Source organism: Pezoporus flaviventris, unplaced genomic scaffold (assembly GCF_033815535.1).
Source record: "Pezoporus flaviventris isolate CSIRO_AGI_PZ_B2104156 unplaced genomic scaffold, CSIRO_AGI_Pfla_v1 ptg000037l, whole genome shotgun sequence".
Taxonomy (NCBI): domain Eukaryota; kingdom Metazoa; phylum Chordata; class Aves; order Psittaciformes; family Psittacidae; genus Pezoporus; species Pezoporus flaviventris.
This window is the reverse complement of record NW_026892585.1, coordinates 18,297,461-18,316,475: the sequence shown is the minus strand read 5'-3', so window position 1 is coordinate 18,316,475 and position 19,015 is coordinate 18,297,461. Positions and strand designations below refer to the sequence as shown.

General features: G+C 36.0%; 1 protein-coding gene across 7 annotated transcripts in view; it reads left to right on the top strand.

Moving 5' to 3' along the window:
* The window catches only part of TBC1D5 (TBC1 domain family member 5), a 319,487-nt gene that overhangs the window by 220,276 nt on the left and 80,196 nt on the right, over positions 1-19,015 (top strand). For all 7 annotated transcript variants that reach the window (XM_061464900.1, XM_061464904.1, XM_061464903.1 and 4 more), the window contains one exon: positions 16,827-16,969. In XM_061464900.1, coding sequence (XP_061320884.1) covers positions 16,827-16,969 — 143 coding nt within the window. The remainder of the gene's footprint in view (positions 1-16,826; positions 16,970-19,015) is intronic.

Sequence of the window (19,015 nt, the reverse complement as noted above, 5' to 3'; positions counted from 1 at the left end):
TGCTTACTATCTCAGTAAATCTGCATTTCACATCATTAATAATTTTGCATATATCTATGCAATGGCACAACTGACAGCAATTGGTTCAATGCCTTTGAGTTTTAATACCCATTAATATTAAATTCAAGGGGATTTGTAGTCAAAAGGTTATAGAAAGGGCATAACCTCAAAAATTAAATGAATCATTTTGCCTTCTGTAAATGCCAACTGATTTAGAAAAAGTTTATCAAATCACTTCAAAGATTTGCTTTGGCCCTTTGTGTAGCAGGATGTCTCAGTTTTAAGGCAATGATGGTAAATCAGTTGTTTGAGTGCAAGTTCAGCATGAATAAAGCCCTTGTCTGGCTGAGACAACGAAAAGATACTGTTAAATCTATCATTAGAGTTTGAAAAGATTTGCCATCAAGACTTCAGGAAGTTTTCTGAGTCACTGGGGGAAAAAAATGCTTCTGTACTGCATCTCTTGGCTAGTAATGCTGACCAAATACAACAAATGTATACCTGAAGGTATATGCTTCATTTACTCATACTGGTAATTAAACAGTTCACAGTGGTGTGGTTGGCTAATAATGTAGCAAAACAAGCTGTGTAAGTAGTAATAAAACCTTTCATTTATGCAACCATTATGGTTGAAAAAGTATGAAGGCTTTCACACACACAAGCTTTTCTTCATCTGCAAAGTAGACCTACCAAACTGCAAACCTGAGTTGATTTCTTTGGATTTAATTGCTAAGTTATCAGTCAGTGGATCTGAACAGCATCTGATACATGTGGACTAGAGGTTTGTTGGTAGATGTTGAAGATGGGTTTTAACGGGGGTTAGAAGCAATTTACAGATTTTTTTTAAATGCAGGTTGAGAGAAAGTGCAGTGTGCCATAAAACTGGTGTCTTTCAGTTGTTGGTTTGAGGGGGTTTTTATTTATTTTTATTTCCAAACTTGTTAATGTCTCTAAAATAACATCTCTACATTCTAGCAACCAGCCTTAAAAGGGCCTCTTTGCCAGCAGAATTGTCTTATAGTATGCACTGTCGTAGCCTCAGATATGCATTTTCTTCCTTTCTTTGTGTATGTATGTAAAATTTGTATTTCTGAAGGACACATTCAGAATCAGAAATTGTGTCGTTTTGTTATTTTCTTATACTGATAAGTGAACTGATAAATACTGCTCTCATCTTAGGCGGTGCTAAGAAAAGAATATCTTTTACATGTATGAATCTCAGCCTCTGGGTTTGATGTTGTGAAAACACCATTATTTTAGATATCATATTCATTAAATACAATAGGTATTGTTCATAATTGTTTTATCATAATATTAAAATGCTGCTTTTTAATTTAAGGGTTATTCTGATAAAGATTTTAATACATAGTAACTGTTGAAAGTTATTATGTTTATCTTCCATAAAGACAGGAAAGTTAGACAATAATTTGCTTACGGCTGTATCTCCCGGTTCCTAGATTGGTGTCTTATACTGTGGGTTACATTTTCTTCCCAGAGATGGATGTTTTCACTTGCTTCTTTTATTCTCATACTATAGTTCCTACTGTCCTCACCAAGTGCTTTCCTACAATTGATTTGTTGCTAATGATTGGACAGAATCAAAATGAACTCAAAAGAGTCCACAAATTCTCACAAAGCCAAGGTGAAGTCTTAGATGGTGTGCATTTTTTTAAGATAATTTTTACCAGAGAGATTAATAGAAATTTGAAATTTGAGTGTGATAGCTCCAGTCATTTTGTGTTACAAGTTGGTTCTTTCATGTGTAAGTGGGGTCTTAGGTTATAAACATCTTTGAACCTTTGGGCATAACCCTTTTGAAGACTTGATTTGGATTTTCTGATCCAAATCAGAGCTTTTGCTGAGTTAGCTTCTTTTTGGAAATCAAAAGCTTGCTAAACTGTCTGTGAACAGATCCTTTGGAGACCATGTAAGTTCTATGTGAACTATAGAATCCATAATGATTGGATAATGAATAATAATAACGACTCCTATATGAACTATAATGAACTATATGAACTATAAAATCGTAAATTATTGGTGTCCCAAACAGCAACCTTTTAAAAGCAAGCATGGGATCATATATCTAAGATTGTTGAAGGCTACTGAAGGTACTAAGAAAGTTTATATTAATCATTGGCAAGTGTTTTCACAGCGTGATTCAACTGATAGAGACAGATGCCACCTCCTCAACGTATGCATTCTACCTGTCACAGCCAGCTAAATGCTCAATAGCGTAATTTCCTTCCAGTAAAATGACATCTACATCCCAAACAACTATAAGCAAAGACTGAGTCAAGAAGATGTGTCTTGAGGAATTGCTCAGGTTATCATGAATCAGCACAGTCTGTTTTAGAGTACTAGTCTGTTCCCGTAAACTGAAGAGAGTATTTCAGTCTGTCTGGCAGGTGGTTTTCAGTGCTAGGTGCTGTGCTGCCTGGGATGATCTGTTGGTTTAACAGGCAAATGCATTTGGCTCCACTAGACCAGATGCAGTACCAGGCATGTTTCTGGCTTCTTACCCTTCAGGCGCATTGTGGTATCATTATGCTGGTGCGTGGAAGAGTATGGTCAGATAAATTAGCCTTTATGCACAGCTAGCCTCCAGCTCTTCCTCTTGATAACTACCCTTAGGGATCATTTATCTTGTAGCTGATCACATCCCTCCCCATATCTCTCTTTCTCTAAAAGCGAGGTAGCAGCCTGGAGAAGAGCCTACCTGCATTCATGGAAATGCCTCTGTTGAAACAGGCATTCACCTCTACCCCATCAGGCTGACAATTTCTCCATCTGCATTTGCCAGTCATAGGAAATGCCAGAGGATTAGGATGTCAGGTCCTTTTTCAAGCTGCCTAAAAACAATCCTGAAATGTCCCTTGTGCACCTCTCACATTAGCATTGGAAGGTGGTAGGTTCAGAAAATTACATACTTCTCTTTAGAAGTAAGTTAAAATACAGTTTTAAGGAAGAGGACAATAGAATTCAAGTTAGCATCATTTTGAGACATGTTATTTCAGATCTGTAAGTGTGCAACAGATTTTCTTCCAGAGAAGTGTAGAGGGATTTTTAGTGTCCGTTTTTCTACCCTGAAATTTCTGAGAAGCATACAGAAAATTTGAACTTGAATTTTGTGCTGGAGGAATACTTCTGGTTGGTAAGAAACAAATAATACAAAGGATTTTGTTGATTTCTGGTATGGAGCACCTGTTTGAGGTAGAGAGCTGTGAAACCTGGTGTATCTTTCATTGTGGCTTGTTTTGATCCATATATAACAATAAGTTAAACAAAAACAGTGAATTACCAGGCAAAAATAGGGTCTAGAAGTTTCAGCCAAGTTTTCAGTGCCAAGGATAATCAGAAACATATACATAGTAGAAAGTTCCTGAAAATACTTAAGCCTGTATAAATAACATAGAAATGGTGACGAAACAGTCCCCACTGGCTCTCTACAACATTGCCTGGAGTTGGGACACAAGAGTTGTTTAAAGAATGGCTTGCTGTAAGGCTTCTTTGGTGCCCATATGGCCAGTTCCAGATGTGTGTGGCAATGGATGTGTGCCCAACTCTCAGGACAACCCAAACTCTCAGGTTTCCTCTCCTGCATTGCCTTGCATCACATGCCAAAATCTTTTTCTAGGACAGAGCTTATTCCTAGCATAGAGATTTAGCAGACAATTACTTTGGGCAAGGAGGAATGATTATGGCTTCATCTGATCTCTCCATATTTCAGGAATGTGTATGATTTGACCTTGGATGTGGATAGCATAGTTCCTCTTCTTTTTCCTCCTAGTTTGTTCTAAATATTCAGTACTAACTTAAAATATAGCATATATTAAACTATATTATGTCCAAAATTTGTGGTTGGATAACAAGTAGAAAATGGATACATCATCTTTAACTGTCAGACCATATAGTCTGCAGTCCCATTACTAGTTTAAGTGTAATCACCACTGCCTTCATGCAATGGCCTGCAAAGTAGAAAGCAAATTTTCAGCATGGCAAAGAGCACAGTGCAACCAGGGAAAATGGTGGTTCTGCTCCCTCTGCAGGGTTGTGTCTCCAGCTGCAGGCTCTTCTCTTTCAGAAGCCAGAAGCCATGTGGTGGGCATGGGGGAATCTGCAGACCCCTTTGGATGGAACAGTTAGTTCAGCTTTGAGCAGAGGCATATGCTGCTGTTTTCACCTCGTGGCAGCACCCGCTATAGATAAGGGGAAAGCTGAATCCATTGCACAGGCTTCAGGCTGAGCCCGGTACCCACATTGCACACAAATTACCCCTTAGGTCATCCATCTTGTTCTCCAGAACTCCTATGAAAAAAATCCTCACTGATATTTCCCTTCCAGCTAAATGTCTGTTCCCTCTTGTCTATCTCTTCATTCTTTCCTTCACAGTATTTATTCCTTTCCTTGTTTCCCTCTTTGAATTATTTACCTTCTTTTACCAGATCTCTCTCCACATGTGAATGTCTGTGCGCACAGATGGGGTTTCTAGGACAGTCAGTATATAATTTCCCACAAACAGTGTTATTTAAAAACAAACTTGATCATCTCAATCAAAAGGGTAAAAAGGTTTAACTGATTATTTTTTTCAGCCTTAAAACTAGTTCTCCAGTGAAAGTTGATATGTCTGATGAGGAGCAGATCAATTCCCTCCCTTTTGTTGATAATTTTATTTTGCTGATATATCCCTATTGGTAGTGAGGTGTGCACATCATTCTTGTTTTCTTACATGGACATTTGTCAGCAAATTTTATGCCCAGATGTCAACTAAAATTCTTGTCATTAAATAATGAGTTAAATTTAGTTGAAAATACTACACCTGCTCAGAGTCCTCTATTTTTATTTCTTCACAATTACTTTTATGGTTTTAAACAGTGTATCTGTCTCCTCACAGTATGTAAAAGGTCTATACAGATGGAAGGTAGTGGCTATAAAAGGAAAGCTACTGTTAGGGTAGAGGTAGATGTATTGAAATAAATAGATGAAAAGTAGCAATTCTTATTTTACTTCTTAACAGTAGCCAGTGAAATTCTGCAACACTGTGGGTCTTCTTAAAGTTGTGTGCTTCTTAAAAACTTCTTACATAGTGTCATTTTACTGTCAAACTTGATTTATTGCTTCTTCCTCTCATGTCCAAAATAGGTAAGCACTCTTTCATCAGTTGTATCCACACCATCCCTGTGCAGCAAGATGCTAATTCTTTAGTGCTTCCTACTCCTTTTAATAAGGACTAACTTGTTGATTCCTAGCTGTGGATAACTAGTCAAGTTTGGTGTTGTCTTTGATTGCAAACATTTTGATTTTGAGTGACATGCCGATATAAACACATTTGCCTTAGCTGATTTGCAAGAAATTTTAGAGAAGTGGTAAGACTACTGCTATGCTTTCAGGAGGAAAAAAAGACAGCCTTCCATTATTAATGATTTTTTTTAAAGCTTTTACTCATGTCTTAGAGATGAACTTTCAGAGATTTGCAGTAACTCTGACCACAAAATGGAATGGAAGAACAATTAAAATAAATGTTGTTTCTGAACATATACTTTGTGTTTTAAAAAGGTGTCTCATAAAAATTGTTGGCTCATGTAGCTGTCAGTTCAGCTGACCAACCTGACTGTAGCCCTGCCCCATGGTCCCTCTGCTTGGACGTATGCATTTCAAGCACACGGTAATATGTAACTCATAGGTGCATAAAATCATAATAGAGCATTTCATCACTTCTCAATAAGGGTAAGTGCCTGCTGCCTGAATGGCTAACCATTTGAAACATTGAACACAAGACATTTGACACTAATTTTACTGGTCAAATCCTCCCCTGAAAGAAGTCTGCTTGACAAGCCATTCACGAGGTACCTTTTGCAGAGAGAGCCTGGCTTGATGGGTCGTCGCGTAAGCTGCTTGACATTTGTCCCCAGTCAGACCGGATGCCACATGAAAAATTTACTCAGGCACGGGGCTCCCAGGAATAAACATTTCTCTGGTGTTGCTCGCCGGGGACTCGGCAAGGTGAGCGGAACTCCAGCTTGTCACGGATGCTCTGTTCTGACAAACATAAGTAGATGCTAATGGCTAAATCGTGACAGAATAAAGTCCCACAACCATATGGCTAATTGCCACAACAATATCTTCAGTGTTATTAATCAAGTTTTCATAGTGTGCCATGATAATTGGAATAATTAGAACCAGCATAGGCATTGCTTGCCTCTGCCGCACATACTGCAGACAGGGACCTGCAGGAACAACCGCAATTGCACTTTCTGTGCAGCGTTGTTAAGTTCTTTCCTTTCCAGCAAATACTGTGCTTAATTAATGAATTAGCTGTTTGCCACCAGAGTATTTTATTGCTAGCAGGGCTTCTGCAGGGGCACATAGGTAGCTAAATGAGACCGCTACGCCCTTGCGCGTTTGAAAAGATGAGGTATTCCCATAAGGCTGCCGCTACACAACACAAAACTTCACCAGTTTGTTTCACAAAAGTTGAAGTTGCTATTCTTGTAACTAACATGTAAAACAACTTTTTTAAAGGATATACAGAAAGGATAAAACACCTTCAAAGAGTGCAATTTTGTGCTAAACAATTTAAATGAAAGCAAGACTGTATAACGGTGGTGCAATTAACTTGGCAGGCAAAAGAAGTTAACTCTTTGTTTGCCTTACCCTGCTTGGTAAATGGAATTGGGCTACAAACTTACATTCCACCTTTGAACTAAGGTTATAAATAAAGTGGTAATTCTAACACAGTTATTTACACTAAGCAGCTAAATCATTTTGTGTGCTACCTGTTACAACAGCCTCACTTGATTCTTATGTTTATGTTATGTAAGACAGCAGGGAGGAAGCACTTGTGTTTCCTCGATGCACACATACCAACATGTAGTTGACTGGTCACTAAAACTGGGAGATTGATGATGATGATTCCCTTCACTGGATGTATGAAGGCATTTAGCCAGACTAATAGATTGAAATGGACTGCTGCATGTATGGCCTCTGAACAGCTTCTTAATTTAGTTGTAGAGCGTACAATAGATGTAATATTGAATTCAGTGATGATATAAATCTTCTCATTTTAAAAAATAAATAAATATATTTTCTGGAGTGGAGAGCCATGAAGAGATTTTAAAACATTACATACTTAATTATAAAGAGGTTTTCAGAAATAGGCTCTGGGTTCAGGTGGTAGATAGGAATTCTGTCCTTTTTAGGTTTATTGCTGTTTAATTTTGACTTGCAAGAGGAAAGCACCTAATGGGGTTTTCAGTTTGTTTCAGTGTCCTATTATCTCTACACATTTTTCTTGCCACTTCTTTGTCAAGGAATTTATTTATCTGGGGTGATCTTACTTGTGTTCATATTCAGCATAATTAATAGGAATTTTCCAAATACTAAAATAAGGCTTCTGCAAAAGGTGTGTATAGTAAGATTTTGTTTGTGTTAATAAAGTCTTCATTACTGGTGCCTGTTTTATTCTGAGCACGGCTGCCAAATAGCTTAATAAGTTTTTTGTTTTCTTCATATCAAAGTATCAGTTTCAATTTCTTCTGCTTTAAACCCAACTGAAAGATTATCGCTTTGTAAAGGCCATGTCCTTTTACTTCAGATATATTTGATGTATATTTATGCAGTTTTATGAGATAAAGGAGGCAATCTGATATATAATTTAATTAGCTTAAAGTTGCCATTTTACTTTATAATGCATATCCTTGAGTATATTACCATCCTTAATTTTACTATGAAAACCTGAAACTGTCTTCAATATCAAATAAATTCTGTTTAATACCAGAAAACAACTGTGGTAGAGAAATGGGTTTAGAAAGAAAAAGGACTATCCTAGTGGTACAGTCGCAGAAGGCATGTTACCTTGTTGGTTTGAATACAGTGTTTTCCAGTTACAATTCCATTACTGGACATAGGCAGATAGCTTTTGAAGAATTAAAAAAAAAGTTGAATCTGAAATTTTGACTATGTTTTATTTAGCATACCAGGAAAAAAAAATAATAAGTTGTCTTAACATTTCAATACAAAGTAACAGAAAGATGGCTCAAATGCAGATTTTTTTATGGACAGAAAAGGCATTTTAGACATAGGGAAGTAGAATATAAATTTAATAATGTTTTATCAGTTCTTATTTGTTTACATTAGAGCTATTACCAAAATAATATCTCTCCATTTTATTTTGACATGCATGTCTTTTTAATTAAGTCTTGGCCAGGTGGATTCTACAGAGCAAAGTAGTACCTCTGTAGAAAGATTTAACAATAAGGACAGGAAAATGTTACAGATTCCTCTCTTAAAGACAGATTATACAAAAAGATCAGTTTATCCTTTAAACCTACTGCGTGTATCTTGAATCAATGGATAAAGCTATCAGCAAATTTATTTTATCATCTTAAGAACTGTACTTTAATTGCAACACTGAGAGTTGTTTCCTAATATAATTTCTCCACTTTAAAACCAAATTTAATCATTGCCGTTTAAAGATGGAAAAGTTGGGGGGTGGAGTTCCTAATTGCTAATAGCTGATATCAGTAGGAACTTCACTAATTTAGAAGTGCCTCTTTTGTTTCAATGGGTTTATTGCAGTGAACAGTGTTTAAAATCATTCACCTGTAATTATTTTTGTTAAAAACATAAAATGTTTTGCCACTCTGCAGTGATTTTCAAAACAAAATGCACATGCATCATCAGTATTTAGGACTATAGCTTCTAATTGCATAGAGGCAAAGAGTGGTAAGAATTCAGTAAGCACACCCTTAAGGTCTTAAATTTTTCTCTTATAAATGTAGATATTGGTCATTAAATTAGGGGTTTAGATATGTATCAGAGATGACGTCCTGTACTCCTTGCACTTAAGAAGTGCTTATCATTGACTTCAAAGTTTTCTTTCCAGTAGAATGTAGCAGTTCCCCTCTGGTTCTTCTGGAGTTATCACCATAATTTTACCACACTGAACTTTGGTTTTTAAGTCTGAATATTGCCTGAGCTTTTGAAATTTAGTTGTTTTGTAGAAACACAGCAATGTTCTTCAGTAATTTTCCTTTGAATAAAAGTATAGTTTAGGCCAGATAATTTCTAAATGAGTCATAGTATAACAGTTGGACCTTTCATGTTGTTACCTCTGTATTTTGACCAGCATTTAAAAAATGAGTGCCTCAGCCTTGATTTGTGATATTTGTTGTCAACTTAAAGCACCTGTATTTAAAATCTTGACAGATGTCTTGAACTTCTGTCCCTTAGTTTCAGCAGTGGCTGAAAACTGTGTTAGGTATTTCATTATGATCCTTCTTTCTGTAGGTAACTACTGGGGTACAACAGTTTTATCCACCATTCACAATAATGAATGGTCAGTAAATTGTTACAGTCCAGTAACTGAATGTTGTATTTACTGCAAACACAAGCTAGCAATGTCAATACAGTCCATGTAATAGCTGTTAATTACTAACACTTTATAGAGCTTTGTGTATATGAAATAATAAAATTGAAGTATTTTAACTGTTAATGTTTAGGAGGGATGGAAATGAAACTGAACAGTGTACTTTTCTCCCACTGAAGAGAGTTTCTTTAAATGCTACATTCAGTGCAAGTCTCCCATCACTTAAGACTTACATTACAATATGGATTTCCACTGAAAGGTCCAGTTTCTCCGTCTTTTCTGCTGAAAATATGGAAAACTTGTTTGTATTTTCTCCTCTAAACACATTTGAGTTCTTTGCTCTGGTTTTGAAGTTTCTAGTGTTACTGAAAAGCCAGTTGCAGGCTGCATCTAATACTTAGCAAATCCATTTTCAAATCCATTTTTGAATGAGTTGAACAGACTCATTCGAGAGGGGTTTTTTTTATCTTTCCTGTTCTGCATGCTTACAGTCTTGTAGTACCTAAAAACCAAAATAGCCTCTGAAAATGTTAGAGTGATGAAGTGGAAAGGGGAAGTGTCTGTAATCTAACCAAGCCAGTACAGCAAGCTAAAACTGATGGAGTTCGGCACTGATAATGAAAACATTCATTGTGTCTTACAATGTATTATTGCATAATTACTGTTACAAATAAACTTAGATTCAGGCTTTTCCAGAAATAGATTATTGCAAAATCAGAACAGTACCACAAGATTATGCAGGTTTATAAATTTAATTGTTCTGAATGCCTGCTTTGATAGGACTTCACCAAATAATCACTGAGTAAGATCCAATCATACATGATAGCACTCCAAGAATTTTGTAGTGACATCTGAATGTTACGGATTTGAGTATGGAAGACCACCACATCTTCAGGCTATTTTCTCCAGTGGTTTTATTGTAGAACTAAAACTATACATTACTGCTCTGAAGGTGGCAGTGCCACCTTCTTCATTAAGCGCATTCCTGCAAGTGAGTATATTACAATTGGTCTGGCTTAAGACAGCTGGAAGTGCTTTTGCAAAGGGTAAATTACAGTAAGGAGAGATAATTATTAGGAATTCATTTTTTTGATAAAGAAAAACCTTTAATAAGGAAATGGATAGAGTCTTCCAAAAATTGAAAGAATTTTTCTTAAATGCAAAACTAAGTAATCTTTGCCAGTAATTTTACAGAAACCAAATGGGAAAGGAAATAATCCACATAACAATTAGATGCTCATGTCATTTATTTGTAAAAATTAAATTAAAAGTATTTATTTTAAGGAGATTGCGAGTCTGTGTTTGATAAGGTAATTACTATAAAAAATTGTCAGGATATGTAGAGCAGCAGGAGGTTTTAATAGGACAAATCAAAACCTTTTTCCTCAGTGGAAAGAAGCCAACAAAGTAAACTATGTACAGTAGTTTTGTTTATCGCTTAGCCTAAATTTGAGTAGATTTATGAGTATTTATTGTTATTTGATTTTAAATACTTCTTTTCTGTGGGAAAAACTATGGTAGAGTTTAAAACCCATATGGTCCATAATGTAAATTTGTAGTTTCATTTTTGTTTTAATTAATTTCAAACACTGTAATTTTTATCTTTGCATAAGGCCCCAGTGTCTAAGCTGTGGAACAGAAAGTCTGTGGATCTTATCGTAGTTTTTAAAATTGAGGGGGTTTTAATATAATTGTTATAACCCCTCAATTAATGGATGTGACCACAAACCAAACAGAATTTGAACAAGAAAAAATCAAAAAGCAATAGCCTACCTTCTGTCCCCCCCAGCAGTAGAGCCAATAGAGCTTCATGCAACCAGTACAGTAGAAGCTGGATGAAATGAACAACCTGCATGGGAGTGCAGGACATTACAGTCCCATCTAAATCACAGTCACACTAAAGCATGTATATCATTCTCTGGCAGAATAGTAGTCCACATGCAAACCTGAAATTGCTTAAATGAGTAAGGCAGGTGTGTGCGCACACAGAAGAAGAATCTTTTATATATACTTTCTATTATCTCTGAGCCTAAGGAGAGGCTGAATGATTTGTTAGATGCTGGCAGACACTTCCTCCTTATCACACACACTTTTATACAATCAACCTACAGTGCTTGGGATGATGTGATAGAAATCTATAATATTTAAATGTTTTACAGCCTAAGGAAAATCTGGTCATCTTGTCTGCCTTCTCAAATGACAAAGACCACGTAGTTTTATCTAGTATATCCAGAATTAACATTTGAATTTATGGTTGAAGTAAACACGTCTTTTAGCAAGATGTCTGTTTTCATTCCCTTCACAAGTTAAGTAGATTAAGGCAAAAAATGGAACATATGCTGTAACAATATCTCACTGTACATCCTTTACGTGTGGTGTGCATATGAGGGTATGCTGTGTGTAAAATTCTCAACATTTAGATTGAACACATCAGAGGTTTCTATAAATCCCTGAAAGTCTGAAAAGCTTCCCACATAACTTCTACCAGTTTTTTGGCTTTGTTGGGATTTCACATGCTTCTTTCTGTGCTGACAAAAAAAAAAAAAAAAAAAAAAAAAGGATTTTAATGAGGTTTTGTTTATTTTAGAAATGTCATTTTCTTGATTGTTACACTTAGCTTTTTTTTGCCTTTCTTCTCATCTCTGATCATTAAGTTTCTCACACACCATGAGCAGTACTGCCCTTCCACAAGACCCTTGTCGAAGAGTGGCTGAAAGAACAATTTGTGTTTATACTTTGGGCATGTTTTCTCCGCTGTATTGTATCATTTGAAGGTTTTGTTAATCTCTTTGGGACTTTCAGTACAAAATCCCTGAACTGTATAAAGCCACAAGAGTTTTAATCAAACCGAGGTTTATGAAGAAAGGAGACAGAACACTGGAGAAATGGACTATGCAACAGGTCTAAACTGAAACGTTGCTTAAGCCTGTCTTAATTGGTCTCCTTCATGTCATTAAAGGAAAGTAAACTACCTTACAAATCCTCTGACTGAATTTGCATGTCTCCCCTCCAACTGCCTCTGGCAACTACAAATCTGGGAGAGTTTCTGGTGTCAGATGTCTTCTTTTGAGGATGCTTCTGCTGTGTATTTACACTTACCTCTGCTCTTCCTTCTCATCCATGCAAGTGTTGACAAGTGCTACCATGGGAGCAGTAGCCCCCATGTTAGCTCTGCCTGCTGCTCGGTACCTGTGCAGGACCACCACAGAGATACACAACCTTCAGCTGCAGCCCGCCCAGTGTCCTTGGGTTGGAAACACAGATACCTGAAATGGTAGTACAGGCATCACTGCTGCCCAGAGTAGTTCTTACTGGCAGGTATTGAACTATGTAATTATCTTCCACATAGCTTTAAGTTCACTGGCAAGTGTTAAACAAATGTCGCTGCTCATCCTTTTTTGGTGTCTCATTTTTGAACAAGCAGATCACAGCTCAAGTCTGTCTACCCTTTCTCCTAAATTATTGACCATGACTTTACATAGTAAATTGCACTGGCTACAAATGTTTGCTTAAACATAATTCATGACAGAGTTTAAAGAGACAGAGCTTACATATCATTTTCTCAGTCAGTAAACAACTGATGTTAATTTTGGCATTTCTCAGTTTCCGAGTGCTTAGTTTTCAGAAGATAGTGTTCCTTTCAATAGTTGCAGTCTATTTAAATAATTTTTTTATTAAAAAAAAAAAAAAACACAAAAAGAAACCCAACAAAACTTGCACTGAAAATGAAATTACGTCCTGCAAAATCCTCCTGACCCTCTCTTTCTCTGGAAGACTACCACTAATGAATTTACAAGCATTGGAGACTAGCTGAACAGCTTCCCCCACATCACATCCAAGTTTCACCAGCCAGTGCAGGTAGATGATAGGCACCGCACCTTTGCTGTTTCCCACACAGGAAGGAGGATGCAGCTGGAGTGAAGGATGAGATGGCACTGTTGGGTTGGTGGTAAGATTGAGGACGAAACAGCACATACACTGGGGAAATCAGCACTCTGCTGTGTTTAGGTCAACCAAAGAATTATCACAAAGTTTCAGAGACTTTGTTGTTTTGATTCTAGATCTTCTTAATGAAATCCTTGGGGAAGCACGAGCCGAATTTTTTTAACATTGTTCTACTTAATAGTATCAATGAATAAAAAAAATCAGTCCTTAAGACGATGCTTGGAGTGGGCATTTTATTGAAGATTAAGTGTAGCAAAAGTATAAATGGCTGAAAACAGGCGCTTCCAGTAGAATTTCTAAGCAGCTGGTTGACAAGCTGTAGGTCCTAGGTTTAGTCATTTAGAGGTATCTTCAGAGTCATGCTTTTCCTTTCTTGGTGTTACAGCTTTTCTTATCCTTGCTGATTTCATTGTGTTGTTTCATCCTCATAAGCACTCCTAAATGGTTTGTATCACCTCATCTGTAACCATTTCTTAGGCTTATTTAATGTTTTTAAAGGAATTCTCTGCCTTCCAAGAAGACAGAGAAGGTAAGCAGCTAAATATATGTAACACATAACAGGTTGATTTTATTGATACTTGGAGAATTGTCCTGTAAATCTCAGTCAAAAATGGTTGTGGTTTTACTTCAAACTGGTAAGACTGGATCATTGCCTTATTTAATGGCTTTACTAGAGCACAGTTTTCTCCTGCTTTTCCTATATTGTAAGGTCATTAATGAATCATTATCTATTGCTAGTAATTTCTGATCTCTTGAGAATATTGGTTTAATTATATAGGAATCACAAGTGGAAGATGCAGTTACATATTCTACAATGTATGTAGTATCTTGGTGTATTATGGCTTTAAAGAATCTGTATTCCTTCTTTTTTGTAGATTTTAATTGCTAAGTATGCCTAGTAAAATATGAATTACTGTATTACTGCATGTGATAAAAGGTATACTATTGTGAGTCTCGCAGTCTGCAGGTGTAACAGATGTAAGGCAAGATTAACAGGACAGAACAATAATTAAACCACAGACAGCCATCTCAAAAAAAATAAAAGGAAGAAGAAAAAAGGTGTATCATTTCCAATGCAATTATTAAATGTCTTAAATTCTCTGCAAATATTTATAAAGGCAATAAAAACATGTTAGTTTGAAAGACAGCTTTTCAGCATGGACACCTACTTTAAGGAATTAAGATCCCTTTTTATGAGTATAAAAGCTGAGTGAAGTCCTGCCATATGGCAGCAAGGCGATAGGGTCCTCGGTTTATAGATGCTATGAGCTAAATGCTGCTGAAAAAAGTAAGAGAGCAGTTAGTAGATAGGCATTTACAACAGCATGAATTGCTGACTCCCTCTAAAGAAGGTTCAAATAATTAATGGTAATATTATAGTTGCAAAAGGAAGTCCAGTTGTTCTTCAGCAGTCTACATCTGTGAAACGTAATACCTCTGGGGACTGAGATTTAATGTTCACAGGAGAAAATATAAAAGCAGGAGAAAAAAAAGGAATGACTTCTGCTTGAGCAGAATAAACCTGCATCTACAAACAATTAACACTACATAATGAAATAGTAAAGGAGCAAAGGAGATTTCTAATAAAAGACTAATAACAAATCCCATTACACCATGGTGTATTTTTTCCCTTGAAGTGTATTAGACTTTTAGCAAGGCTTCTGAATGAGATTTGGGTAGCTGCAAGCAAAGTCAACTCAAATGCTTCAAGCTTAGCTGAAATTTCTTGCCTAACAGTTTGTGTAACTTGAAAGTTGCATTTTTACAGGTGGGAGGGGTTGTTGATGCAAGTAATAGGCTTCACGCAGAGTTTGGGTAATGTTTGTGTCACCATGGGATAATAGTCTCCTGTAGGCTAGGCACTGTAGGGTAATGTGCCACTATATGGTAAAATCCCTTAGATAGAACAGACATGGTGTAAAATGCACTAGCTAAGCCTTGCTTTTGTGTTAACAGTTCTTCTGATTTCTCTTTCTGAGGCCTGAAAATGAGTCCTCATATGAAAGGGGGTTGATCACAGAGGAGAATACAGAGTTTGTGTTCTGTCATTGCTAATATTGTGACTTTTTTAATTACAATGCCTTTCAAAACCACGTTTTCACTTTTAAAAGAGAACATGCCTTGCAAGGGAAAAAAATGCGTAGTGATCTGCACATGGATGTTTTTGCAGTTTACACATATGGTTCCAGTGGAAGGGGGAATAAAAGTTCAGTGAACAAAACCTTGACTCACAATACAGGCCATTTGAATTTTTTTTATGACAGTCTTCTTTGTACAGATTGTTGCTATCTTAAAAGCTTGTGCACAACTGACTTCTTGGAATTCATTTGTCTAAAAATGAACTTTTATTACTGGAGTCAGGAGAAAAAAAAAACCCAGATGCCTTGAGCCAACAATGAGTTCTGGGACAAAAGTGGTTAAACGTGAATTCTTAGAAGTGAAACTAATCTTGATGAAATTTCTAGTTGCCTTTTTAGAAATTCTTCTGAGTTTTAAAGAATGACTTAATTTGCTTAGCAGAAATTTGCAATCAATCTTTTCTTGCCACTGAATAAACAGATTCCACATGCGTAGTAATTTGCATATCCCAGCTAAAAATGTAATTCATTATTTTTAAGTCCATTTCATAATAACTATTTCAGGATTAATGTTACTAACTATTCTTTAGCTTTTTCAAATGTGACCTTAGATAATCCTGCCTAAAAGGTACAAAGCTAGCAGGTCTGTTCTGGAATAGGAAAGTTTCTTTCTCGAGTTCACCAAGTAAGTCAGTTCAAGAGCTGGAACTGAAAATAAGAAATCTTGAGAAATAATTTTCTTCTACTATCTCAAGCTTCGAGACTCAAGTAAATATTGCATTTAGTAAGACAGATTTTCATATTTTGCTATGTAGGAAAACAGCACAGATATGAACAGGTATGAACTGTATCGTCTACATGCAGGTTACCACTAAATCTGGTAAAGATTTAAATTAGGTTTAATCAAAGTCGCATCCATAGTATATTTTACATGGAGCTGCAAACACTGTCATCAATAACAGAGAGGAAGCCTCTTGAAAGTGAGTGTGACCCAGTCCATCTTAACTGCTGGTTGGCATCTGCCACTGAACTACCTTCGTCTTGACTGGGCTTTTCAGGGCTTCTCAAAAACCACTGGCTTCACCTTCCTGGTTTTGCTGTTCCAGGTTAATTCTTGTGTTAACATTTTCTCCTTTGTGTCTTTGATCCCTATCACATTAAATAGATAAAATAGAGTATATAGGATTGATATGTTTTGTCCTTTGAGGTTTACCACATAACAATATTAGTCAGGTAAGCTTCTATACTCTGTAATGTATCAATAGACACGGTAACATTTCTACAAATACAATTAGTTAAGCGATTATCACAGATCTTTGCATTTGCAAAATTTTCTGGTAAAATGTTTCAGATTGTATCCTGGGATATGTATCTTGACTTTACCATATGGCAAGACAGAGAAGTAAAAATCACCTCTTTTCCTGTTTTCTTTTTTTCAGGCGTTGGGTAAGGCTCCTGTTTGGACGTGAATTCCCACTTCAGGACCTTCTGGTTGTCTGGGACGCTCTATTTGCTGACAGTATCACCCTGAATTTAGTTGACTACATTTTTGTAGCCATGTTGTTATATATTAGAGATGCCTGTAAGTATCAGAAATCTTTCAATCTTTTAAAAAAATGCAAACCTATTTTTCAAAGAAAAAGAGGATTTAAGAAATGCTGCATTTCATTGTGACTTCTCTAACATATTGAAAATCATTCCAAATGCTAGGAGAGGACCTGCTTATTATCAGATGCGGTCTGCTGTATTTATGAAACAAATTGTATCTTGGAGTTAAATGCAGGTTTGTTTTCTGAGTAGTTCTGTGGTTTTATATAGAGTTGCAGATTTTATATGCAGTAAGTGATACAGGTATGTATAGAGCTCCACCTTCTGACCAGGCTGTTGAATTGAGTTAAGGCTGCCTTTGACACTGGAAATACTTGTATCTAGTTCTGCTGTGACAAATGTGAAAATACACAAGACAATGAGTTGTAATTTCGAAGGCATATCTCAAAGTAAATGTAAATGCAGAGATAAGTAAGAATTACAAAATATGTTTATTATGTACACAAGTGGCATCTTTAAAAAGTTATCATTTCATCTTATTTTACTACACCTAAAAGATGTGCAAAGGGGAATTCTTATCAGTTAGTGATGACCAGTAAATATGTTCATATGGGACAAACAAGAAATCACAAAAATGTGAGAAACCTCATATAATTGTGAATGGGAGAAGGAAGATCTGCAGTGATTGAGACATTTACTTCTGTTGCACCGTATTTTTCACGAAATTCTGTATACAACTTTGCTGCAACAAAGAGTGCGTTTTGCAGCAAGATGTATGTCTGTCATTACATATATGAATTCCGTAGCATGCTGTTCAGAGTTACATATATGCAATCTGTAAGTTTTAGGTTATAACAGGGTCACATATTTGACACAATTTTGTATTCTAGGACACATGAAGTTTTCAACATCTGTGGTTCCTATTTTAGGGCCCAATCTTGAAAATATAACGTGGATATACTTTACATGTACTGTCGTTCCACTGTCTGCCTTCATGTGTTTTTTTAATGACTTCTAAATAAACATGCATCATATAGAACTACCTTACATCTCTCTCAAAGAAGTGGGCATTTAATTCAGTTTAGAGGTTTCAAAATTAATGCTGCTGTTTCAGGATGATCTAATTCCAGGTCATTATGTTCTGGAATTGAAGTCTGGCTTGTTTATGTGCAGTAACCTGAAATAATATTAATTTTTTTGGAATATAGATGTAGTGCACATGCATGTAAAAATGTTTCTTAGCATCCGTGTTTTATTTTGTGTCATCATTTCCCTTTCAAAAAAATCCCAAACTTTAGAACTGTGTAAGCACCCTCTATGTTTCTGAGAGGGAATGTTGTTCTGGGTTTCTTTTCTTTTGCTTTGTAGTGCTCATGCAGAAGTATCAGTATAAGGTAGCTGAAAATGTGAGCTAAAAATGTGTTCTAGGCATCTGGGCATCTGTGTGAAATCAGTCTCTTTTCTCTGAAATCCCCAGGCTTAGTAAATAGAGTAGTAAATAGCTTTAAAGTGGAGTACATTTGCCCAAATGAGATGCAAAGACATCTCATCAGAACAGCTAATACTTATACTATACTGTAATTGTAATACGTAATATGTTTCTGTAATAAGTAACTCTTTGTTCTATAGTTGGACTTAGTTACCCTAAGCATAATAGAATGGTGAAACAAAATACCCAGTCATAAATACTGTAAAGTTGAATACATTTTCAAAGTCAAACTCAAACTATAATGAATCCCACAGTTCTTGCTTTGATACAAGAAAGCTTTTCTTATATATGTGAAATAGAAAAGTTTTCCATTTTTCCTCATTATTTTATTGATGATATATGAGCTTTAAATGGAGTTCAAAGTTCTGGGACAATATTTTTTAAAACATTTTCTAATAAATTGAGTTTCTAAAAGCTTCTCTTTATTTGGTGAAAGGAAATGTTAGCTCAAAACATGCAATGATGTTAAATAAATTGTCTGGAAATTTTCAGTTTAAAAACTTCAAAACGGTAGGAATAATAACAGAGCTCCTAACATACTATGTTCTAAAAATGTCAAATATAAGCACGGATAATAATACAGTACTGAAA